The 11,337-nt window shown below is 37.9% G+C and overlaps 1 protein-coding gene across 6 annotated transcripts in view; it reads right to left on the bottom strand.

Moving 5' to 3' along the window:
- atp11b (ATPase phospholipid transporting 11B) overlaps positions 1–11,337 on the bottom strand; it is a 57,974-nt gene that overhangs the window by 5,502 nt on the left and 41,135 nt on the right. For 2 of the 6 annotated variants that reach the window (XM_067395843.1, XM_067395844.1), the window contains exons 25-29: positions 11,181–11,319; positions 10,303–10,368; positions 10,123–10,226; positions 8,606–8,771; positions 4,379–4,506 (exon numbers count right to left, since the gene is read on the bottom strand). In XM_067395843.1, the coding sequence (XP_067251944.1) occupies positions 4,379–4,506; positions 8,606–8,771; positions 10,123–10,226; positions 10,303–10,368; positions 11,181–11,319 (603 nt within the window). Of the gene's footprint in view, positions 1–4,378; positions 4,507–6,492; positions 6,579–8,605; positions 8,772–10,122; positions 10,227–10,302; positions 10,369–11,180; positions 11,320–11,337 lie in introns of all 6 variants that reach the window. The other 4 variants (XM_067395845.1, XM_067395846.1, XM_067395848.1 and 1 more) reach the window with 3 other exon arrangements.

Here is an 11,337-nt window from a genome sequence, read left to right as displayed (position 1 = left end):
TGTTGGTGCTTTTCCAGTAGTTTGTTGTTCTGTCTTTCATTTATTTTTCGACTGTGATACAACAAAACAGCTTAGTGTTGCCACCTTGTGATCCAACTAATTAAGCACAAAAAAAAAGAAAATAAAATAAAAAAGCACAAGCTAGTATGCGCGGTTAAGAAAATCAAGTTGAGCATGTACAATATGCGCATACTAAAATGATGACGAAATATGTCACTCATATTTTACACATAACCTAGCTTATGTGCTGCACACATCCTGAAAAGTGAAGACAAAACATCACCCCTTGGTGGCTGGCTGCAGTATAGGTCATAAACCCCGCACTCTCCATGTAATTGAATGGGATGTAAGCTTACAATGTTTTTTTTGTCAAAGATGGTTTCTGACAATTTAGGTAGTTCTTATGCTGATGTATGTTCAAGTGGTTGTTTTTCTAATAAGTTATTGGTATAAGATATTTATTTGATGCTATAAAAACAGAGTAACATCATGATTGATAGATGTGCTTGTGATTGGAGTCTGTGGGAGTGTGGGTGGGACCTTGATACCGCGGCTCCACATCTGGATCACTACTGCGCAGGCTTGATGCTACGTCAAGATGCCAACGGCCATTCGTAGGATATTTTGGCTTCATTCACAACTTCCATCTTTTTTGTTTTACATTCTATGGTAAAAACTGAAGCACACCTTGTGTAAAATGATGTGACTGAGAAGCAATACATAGACCTCAATTACAGATAATGAAATTTGTTGTGGATTATTTTCATTTCTTTATTTATTATTTTCAGCTACATGAAGCCAAACTTTGGTTTGTAGTTTGTAGGGGTGTAACGATAAGCTCAGGTCACGATACGGTATGTATCTCGATACGGAGTTCACGATACGATATGTATCATGATATTTTGAAGAAAATGAAACTGAAATTTAAATAAGATTTATTTAAAGAACATTAACAAATTTTAATAATTTTCCTTGTTGTACATACAAGATCCCATTTCAAGGTTTAATAAAAACCCTCTGTATTCAAATTAACAGCTGAATAGGTCTGTCTGTCACTGAAAAAAAAAAAGTTAAAATTAACATGAACTTAGAATTAAGAATCCTACGGGACAGTTCACATATTGCGTCTAAAACGCATGGAAGGCGCTGCCGCACCACTTCTCCTTTCCAAAGCGCTTACGCTCCCGTGGCATCTGTCGTTGCTATGCAACCATGAACTGCGCTCTCCAAGAGGATCAGGAATTTTCAGCAAAGGATAAGATGATTTCTAGCCCTTGCATTAGCTTTACTATTAAATATATTTATGGAGAAAACCACCCTGTACAGCTACGATCAGCTGTTCGGCTGAGATTTTGATGTTTTGTTACGGAAAGGGCATAGCTGATCAGTTGGTTCTTGTCACATGACCTGCGGTGCACTTGAGAATTAAAGAAAGAACACCACGACTTTTCTCATGTGACCAAGCAAGAAACTGACGCGAGAAACATTTAAACCTGCTTGCAAGATTCTATGTGTGCGTGAAACACTTACTGAGCTAGAGAGCTGATTGAGACACACCCTTAATATGCGGTGACAACCCGGCTTCTCTCACTGTTACTTCCATGTTGCAGAGTAGGTCACGTCGGCAGCTCAACCAATTAGATTAGACTGCCGTCATATCGTAAAAGTATCGACATCACTCTGCGATACATATCGTAACATTTTTGCATCGCGAAATATCGTACTGCATTATATCGTTACACCCCTAGTAGTTTGTAGTCATAACCTTATATCAACCTTTTTAAATTTTTCTGTAAATATTAGTTTGATCATATTTCTTACACTAACTTTATTTGAATTTTTGTTTTTTGAACAATGAATCAAATGTCAGTTCAATACATTATGTCAGAGAACTTGAGAAGGTCAAGACCATTAAGATCTTTCCGTGGTGTGTAATATAATAGTTGGCATTTGTGGTTTTATTACTTTAAATGAAAAAAATAATGGTGCACCAATTTGTACATTATTTGAGGAAAGTTAAAATGTTGCATGTTAAAATAAGATTATCAGGTGTTATGTTTAAATAACACCTGAACAGAACCTCAAATACAGGACATCTGGTCATCCCAATAATAGGAGGCATAGCTTGAAACACTGAACTCAAAACATAAATGCAGTGTATGGTTATACATATACATGAGATGTCTGAAATGAAACAATGAATGACCAAAAAAAAGAAACACAGACATCCTTGGCCTCTGCCCTGGACAGAAATTACAGTTCCATTTAACTCCTTTACTCAATACTCAATTACGGAAGACAACGCTAAAGACCTGCATGTTAAATTACAGCCTGAGCACTCCAACAAGTCTCAATTCAAATCAGATGCACTGTATGCAGCCAGAATTGAGGAAGTCAATTCTTTGATCTCTCTCAGGCAACCTGACTAGGCATTATGCAAATTACAAATATTAACATTAAATCCCTCTTGACCCTCTTTAGCATGCCTTGCAGAATTAGCAGTCTTGAGACAAATGTGTTTGTTGACTAATGCATAAACGAAAAGGTTAGGTATATGCGCACTTATTTCTAGACAAAATGTTGTTTGATGATTGACCTAGCTAACAAACATTGTGAACTATAATAGACGACAAGTAATCAACACATTCAGCCATGGCAGAAATATAGTCCATGTTTCCTTGATGTTTCTTGTTAGCCTGTGTTTAACCATATTCTGGGTTAAAGATTTAGCTATTACGACATCGACCTTGGCAGTTCTGCTAAAAGTCAATATTAGCAGGAAGTTGCTGAAAGATTAAATGCAGTGTGACTTTAACCGTGTCCTGTGATTGTAAATAACAAGCAGTTCTAATCAAAAGCAGAACCTGTCAAATAATCGCTGGAGGGTATGACTAACCACCAAATTAAAAATGACGCTGCTGTCATTTCATTTCAGCTACAAATAAATTATATTAATAAATCACATTTACCTGTTGAGTATCTGAGGCAAGAGAGTCATATGAACAGCTGTGGCTGAAACTGTACAAGGGCTCACTTACTGTATCAAATGGTTGAGTTCTTGGTCTCAACCATAGCTTAATTGAACACTACATACCTAAATCGAGAAAACTGCTTTCAAATAGTCAAATCAAACTGATGTGAAACTTAGGTTTGAAGTAGAATCTCAAGTTTGAAAATGCGAGTGAATCGCCACATCTTTTACTGTGTGTACTGAATAGAGGAGTCACTTCTCAACTGTAAACCAAAAAAGCAAAATAATTTGTTTTGGTGACCAAAATGAAAGGGGACACTTAATTAAAGCTGCAACAACTAATCAATAAAATCAATAATGAAAATAAATCAACAAATATTGATTTATCACATCTGTGCATGGAAAACATTTCTAGTCACTGGACTTTAAAGGAGCGAGTGATGCATTTATATGGACAAAGCACATCTGGAAAATAGTGGAGGATACAGAATGAGCTGTTGTGGGAAAAGTGCACAACCAAAAGTTGAACATGAGAATGCTTTTTATTAAGAGCTTTCAGTGAACATTATTATAACTATGAATATTAGTTATTATTTTGCCCTCTACGTTGCTTTGACAGAAAACTGTTTCAATTTTTTTTTTAATTAAATATACTTTTTTTTGGGGGGGGGGGGGGGGGGGTTCTTCTGATGAATCAAAGAAATAAATCAACATATTAAATGATTATCAAAATAATTGTTAATCACAGCCCTAACACTGTATTAAAAACATCAGTAAACATCAGTATATGCATTTGATTAAGTAGTTAAGTTTTAAAAAAATAAGTTTAATTGTCACTACCACAATTTTTAAATTACTAAATTACTAGTAAATTACTAAAAACTCTAGAGTGACAACCATATTTGCCTGCAGTGTATACATGGCCATAATATGACAAAAACATGCTATTATAATTATAAAGAAATGCATAAGCATTACTAACAACCATTAGTGAATCACACATGGCGGTCAGTAACTGTTCATTTATGATGGAAAAAACATCAGCTCATTCAATCAAAGTTGATGAAAATACAAAAGAGTGATGGCTTTTAAAAAATACTGATGCCATACTAATACAAAAGCAATATCACAATGAGCGAGGGGAAAAATAAAGATGATTATAAAGACATGCATACATAAGGCACTTGAGACGAAGATTAGATTAGTCCAGCTGAGACTCCAGCGAATGGATGGTAATGTAACGGTCAAAGATCTAAGACTCATGCCAGCGTTAAGTGCCACCCAGAGCAACCCTCGCTCCTGGTTACATCACAGGGAGAACTAGTGTCACGTGACAGGATGATTGGATCATGGCGGTCCCATTCTGTACACACACAGACGGAGGCCTGAGAGGGGGTAGAGTACTACCTAGGGGAAGGGTGGGGCTGCACCAGAGGTGGAGGAAAAGCAGCGATCAGTGGCCGATTGTCCTCCCCTCTGCTCCCGATTTCAGCAGTGTCATATTCTGAGCTGACTGAAACCTTATCCTCTTCCATCTGGAAGAACAAAACAACGCGGTAAGTCTCCCAAATGGATGAAAACAGAAGAAAGGTGAACGAGCATGAAACAGCTTCAGGTCTATTGTAAGAAAACACTTCTTCTGAAGTTGAAGGCTCTGTTGCAAAACCTAGTGATCTGCTTATGCAGATAACATTTTAAGGCATCCGGGCACTCTAACGATTGGACGGCTGTTCCAAAAGAAACTTTTGACCAAATTTTAAGGCAGCATCCCATATTCCTTGCAAAGAAAGCAATCCAAGAATGCATTGTGTTGAATACGGTGAATGTTATGGGAATACATGACAAAATATACATCCAAAGCTATTCTGCTGTCTAGCAAACAAACCAACCCTAAATAACTGCTTCCCAGACTCCTTTTTATGGATCATTTTATAATTTTGAAGTGCAGATTTATGCAAAAATGGTTGAGTAGACATCACCAGAATCAGTACTTCATCCATTGTGGACCATCATTTTTGCTTTGTTCCTAAATTAATTAAATTTCCACCCACAAAAATATTACTGCCAAACCAAGAGTCTTGCTATTGGTTGGTTGTTGCAAATTTATGAGTCAAAGTTTACCAAACTTGCACCTGACATGAAATTCACAAAGGGAAATCTAATCACCAGCGGAAGTCCATCAGGTGATATTCTTGCAATGGTAAATGTGGCCACAACTTTATGTATTAGCAACATGCTAACATTACACTGTACTGAAAACAATTGTGAGCCTACTCGCTTTTGTACTGTACATGAGACTATGTTCTGGAATATTATATTCCAGATCAGTTACTTTTAAGCTTCCATTTCAGTTACACTCTTGTTGACATAGTTGAATAAAGTTTCCTTACTGGCATCTGGTTCCATGAAGAACGTTTAAGGGGTGGGATACACTAAATAGACACCAAAGAACTAGCACTGATAAAAGCAGACTGTTTTGTCGCCTCGTGTCGGGGCAAACAAACTGCACGTGAACACACCAAGAGAAATATGGCCGACTCGTGTTAATATTAAACATTCACCCATGAACATTCAGGTACATGACGTAAAATTAGAACAGCCTTCTGTCTGTACCGCCATGACTTGTTTGCTCACTCTTTTGCCATTATTCTCGTGCTTTGACTTGTTCACTAAACTGAACAGCCAATCAAGAGTTCTCTCTCTCTCCCGACTACATGCTGAATCAGCCCAAACAACCCCAGACGGCTTAAAAACGGTTTGGCGTTGTCCTACGGCCGATCATCAGCTTTATGTGTCCTGGGATTAACATCCATGGAATTTTTCCATTCCACAAAATGTTCTTTAGTGGGAAAAAGTTCTTTAGATTATTAAAATGTTCTTCACAGTTTTTTAGAACTGTTCACTGAAAGGCTCTTTGGAACCCAAAATAGTTCTATATAGCCATATCGCTGCTTCTATATTGCGTCGAAAAGCCACTTTTGGAACATTTGTTTCTAAGAGTGTAGGATGCTGCCTTAGAATGAAGTAGACAGGAAGACAGGTCACTAGGTTTTGAAACAAAGTGTGGGTTTAGAAACCCAACAACAGAAGATGGTCAATTTTAAGTTTGCTGAATTTCCACACTGCCAAATTCAGATTTAAAGTAAGCATTTTTACTGATGTCTTGCTATAGCTGGACTGGAGATCATTTCTCTGCTCGTTGGTAGAGACAAAAAATAAATAAAAAAATAAATAGTTTTGGGAGCATGCAGTCCAGGTAAACATTTTTTTTTTTTTAGAGAAAAAGATTTCATAAGCTGGTGTACAAAGAGCAGTGAGCTCAAGCCCATGCTGCACGAGGAAACATCTCCAAACACGGCCACGTCTGGTTTAAATCTGACCTACATGCACTTTCAGGTACGGGTTACACATGCAGAGTGAAAGCACATCTGTGGTTTATTTCACTCTCCTCTCTCGGTTATCTTTGAGTGCTTGTTAGTTTTTCCACCGCATGCAGTGTGAGAGTGTCTCTCCTACTCTACCTAATCTTGCCCAGCTGATTCTTGGCTCTGGACAGAGGCTGAAGTGCGATGAAGTCATCACCTATAGCCACACGGTTGGTGTACATCTACAGAACACACAGAGGGTCAGTAAAGAGAAAGAAAAGTCACATGTGCAGTTATACACACTCAGACACTACAGGCCACTCACAACACACATTCAGAAATGACAAAGACAGGAAACAGGAAACAAGCAGCAGACGCAGAGACAACGCACTTGAAAACTATCAGGTGTCATCCGCAGGGCAGCATGTGCTGACGGCACAGAACCGTACTGCAGCAATAGATGCTCAACTTCAGTTACCGTCTCACTTAAATAAACATTTTACCCCCCTGTGAAAAAAGGCCGAGGACGAAACAAGGAAAAATCTTTCTCCCACTTCTTTTTTTTTTTTTTTTTTTGTCACCTATCAGACTATCCTATCTAAATAAAGGCAAAAAATTAATTGTAAAAATTATAGGATAATACAAAAATTGTGTCAAATTTTTGGGCTTGTCTCTCTCATTTGGCACAAATATAACTATTTCCATATTAATGATGTAAAATTTGGTTGCTATCTGCATTGTTTATTTTGTTAACAAAGCTTTAAACTTCACTGAACTTTCATTTTCGTAAAACCGGTTTGAAATACAACCCCCAGTGGTACTCCGACGTTGCAGTGAGATGGTCATTATGCTGACCAGCACAGACCAGAACCTAAAATTTATGAGCTTACAGTTTCACTTACAGCCATAGTTTCATTACAAAAATGTGTATTTTTAACTTTTCACCTAATATATTAGCTAATCCGCAGTGCTTGTTTGGTTTATATGAGTAGCAGTGTTTTGTTCAGCTTTTGGAGTGTTTGCCATTTGAAATTTCTCATACACAACAGTTAGAGAGTTTAGTGCCTTTAAGTCCCCAATATACTTCCCCAATAATAAGCAAAATGGCAGAATGAACGGGTGTGCTCTCATCTCAAACAAAATCAAAACCAAATTGGTATGGACTAGGGATGTGCGCAACGGCTAATTTCATAAAGGTTTAAAGGGAAATTTTGCAACCGACAAGTCTAAACTTCTGGGCCCCCAAGACAGTCTGTATATACAATCTATTTGAAATAGACTACTTAATCTATGAACAGCCAAATCCCATACCGAATACCGCTAAAAAGTAGTATTGGTATTGTTCTTCGTTACCATGGCAGCAACAACTTGCATGTTCAGGTTTGAGAAGAGAAAGAAAAGCTTGAAGTAAGCCCTCATAACCAGTAGTATAACAAGCCTATAAGCAAGCTTAATTGTTATATGCTAGTTTGACATGACATCGAAGAAAACGGAAAAGTTTTGTCTAGGCTTTCAAAATACTCCCTCACCCTGCTTATCTTCTGAGTGAACATTTCTCTGAAGCCGCCGCGAGTACCACAGAGAAAACCAATGCATGCAAAATCTGAGGTAAAATTAAATGATTTTGTTTTCCACTCCAGATATACACTTTTCAAAATAATATAATTTTAAAATGTAACATTATCATGACAAAACATTAAATGTGCAAAAAAAAAAAAAGTTATTTCAAGTCGACTAGCGGCAACAGTATCGTTTAATCAACTAGTCAAATAGTCTTGCACATTCTTGTATGGACTACTAAAATTTTTTAGTATTGTGACAATCATAGTCTCAATCAAATGAGGAATTAGTATGTAACTTAAATGAGGAACTTTAACATTCTGTCAGTGATGAAGTTTTTTTTCCCACAAAATGTTCACACAAATACTTATTTACAAAAAGTAAGCTTGACGTTATAACCTGCCATTATTTATTCTCATAATTCAAACAGACAAGATGCATTGTACTTCCAGAGTCCAGACATAAATGTCCGCTGCAGACGTTGTTTAATATTAAAATGCTGGTGCTGTACTGATGCAGTATGTTACAGTATGTGTGAGTGAGTTTGTGAGTGAGCTCAAGTGAAGGTGGGCTGCTGGTGAGAATTCATGCGGTGACGTGAGCCACATGCTTTACTACTTCATCAGTGTCAACTTAGAAAGCATAAATATAGCACAATTACATACGTGACAATACTCTGATCTCTCACTGTTTGAAATCTGACACTCACCTGAGATTTCTGCGTGCTGGTTGGGTGCAGGTGCCTGTAAAAGACTTTCTTGATGACATCAGGAAACAGGCAGGTGATGACGATGATAATGATGGCAAACCAGGCCGAGCCGCTGGACAGCAGCTGAACAAAGACGAAGTACATGTCCTGTGTGTGAAGGAATGGCCTAACGGAGTGGAATAAAATCAATTAAACTCCAGTTAGTTGAAATCAAAGAGAGTTTGATGATACTAGTGCTGTCAAATATCCAACTAATAAGCAAATGGGCAATTGTTTCAGAGGCAGAGCCAAATATTGAGCACAACATCTTGCCTAAAATCCAGAGTACATTGCTGCTGGTCATGTGGGACCGGATACAATGTCAAAGAGCAAACAGTTATCTGCAGCAAATCAATGCAATTAAATAAATTCAGTTTAGAAGGGAAAACAACCAATTTAGACATTGTTCTTGAATTCCATTTTCTCACACAGGACAAAAAAAAAAAAAAAAAAAAAAAAAAAAACTAATTTCATGACACTTCTTTTAAGCAGCAACTTAAGTCGTTCTAGATTCCTGTGCAAGGATTTAAAAAAAAATGTAGCAAATGTAAGATATAATATAAAATATATCGGCCAATATTTGACATATTTTAAATGATCAGCACCAGTACTTTTCTCTTTGGCCAATGTGGTGTAAGTGCACAGCGCTTCAATTCTCCCTCTATAACAGACCCATAATGCCTATGGCCCTGTCTACACATGGTATTAAGATGCATTTTGGTCAATCGGATCACAAGTGGATTATGCTAGATACAGGTGTACACGGGGTGTAAAATGTTTTGAGCTTGTCCACTTTCGACCACTTCCAGAGGTAGTCAAACGCATTCGACTGGATTGCTTTCATAGTTGAAATGCTCATGTGGTCGAACGCGTTTTAACAGCCACAAAAGCCTACTGACCTAATGCGTACACATTATGAGAAGAGTGCTAGCCAGACAGGATTCAAATTTTGTCAGATGAAGATCCAAGTTTGTTTTTTAAATACAATGTTCTCTCACCGTTCCTGATTTCTAAGATGTACTCACCGTATTTGTCATGGTCTTGCGGCTCTTAGAAAGCTGATGCTCTCTGTATGTTTTCCATCACCTCTGAAGCATTCATATGTAAATTGCGAAAGCTTATTTTGTCCATTAGATTGAAAGATCTGGAAAACCCCATACATAAACCCACCCATAGACCTTCCCCTTGAAGAAATCAGGACAGAAGGGGTTGAAAGTGGACAAAAGAGACAGATTAAAACAGGTATGTCTCCCTCATCCATTTGTGATCCAAAACGCATCTTAATACCAGGTGTAAACAGGGCCAGATATGACATTTTGGATATGAGATAGGGAAAACATGATTTCTTGAAAGTTCATTGATTAACCTTTTCAAATGAAATTACAAATAAATGCCACCATTTCATGAGAAGAAACCTATATGCAGTGGTCTGCATGTTTTTCTGTAGGCATTATGGGAAAACACCGGCAATACAGTACCAAATGATGCCGCCATAAAACAAGGAGAAGATGAAGTAGAAGGCGATGGAGCCCCATGTGACAAAGTGATTCATCCACGTCCAGAAATGTGTCTCTAAGGCCAGCTGTGAAGAGAACGGTGCAAATGAAGCTCACGTGTCATTTACAAACCCATCTATGAGGCATTTAATCATGACTTACCTTCAGCGTTACCGTAATAACCATCACAGTGAATACTAAAGTGCCAAAAGTCCAGTTTCCGAACATCTGCAAGAAAGAAACATATTTTAAAGATAGTATCAAAAGATTATGCCACCGGGTTGTTAACGTTGTATGGTGCGACTCTATGAACTAAATATCTGGAAGGTTTCAATTCATCCAAAATGAAGCATGTTATAAACACTGCTCGATTGCTTTATATCAGAGGGAGATTCCAGCTTGTCGAAAGCCATTTGCTATCATGCAAAAGGCGAGTGAGGGAGCGCTTCCAAATCTTTTCGCAACTCACCCCCGTAATTGAGGATGGCAGTATATCAAAAGAATACAGATCAGAGCCACTCGTGCAGCGAGTGCTAAACCAAACCACAGAGACAGCTGGTCATTAGAAAGGACACATGCATCAACTGGAATTCAGTCAACTCTTACCAGTTGCCTGTTAGCTCGCAAAATCTGAGAGCATGCACAGCAGGAAAGAGAAAAAGATAAGCAGAAAAAGAGAGAGAATATGGATAAGTAGTAAAAGCCAACATCCACTGACACCTAACAGTATGGTACAAATGTGCCAGATAACGGTGTAATTAGTTTGAGGATTGATGCTTAGTGTCTGTAAGCTGGAGTTAATCAATAGCCACTAAGGCTAAGTAACGGTTATTATCGTCTAAGTGCATTCATTATCTTAAGCGCTTCTAGCTAAATATTTCAGACAGCATCTCGGAGATATATATATATATATATATAATGCTTTGTGGAGGATTTCAAAGACTTTCATGCTAGCAAAATGATAGTACTGCCACAAACACACATGAGCTTGAATGACAGAACAGGAGACGAGGCGGAGATATAGGCGGAGAGATGCCGACCTGTCCGTTTCCCATTAGCGTAGTGTCTTCTCCCATCAGGATGTAGGACCCAAAGAAGAAGACGAAGGCATGGCAGAAGCCCAAGAAGGTCCAATACAAAAAGGTTTTGAAGGACAGCTGGGAATTTTTACTGATGTCTCTGATGAAGGGAAAGTTC

The sequence above is a fragment of the Chanodichthys erythropterus genome, chromosome 10, assembly GCF_024489055.1.
Source record: "Chanodichthys erythropterus isolate Z2021 chromosome 10, ASM2448905v1, whole genome shotgun sequence".
Taxonomy (NCBI): Eukaryota; Metazoa; Chordata; class Actinopteri; order Cypriniformes; family Xenocyprididae; genus Chanodichthys; species Chanodichthys erythropterus.
This window is presented reverse-complemented; position numbering and strand designations above follow the sequence as displayed.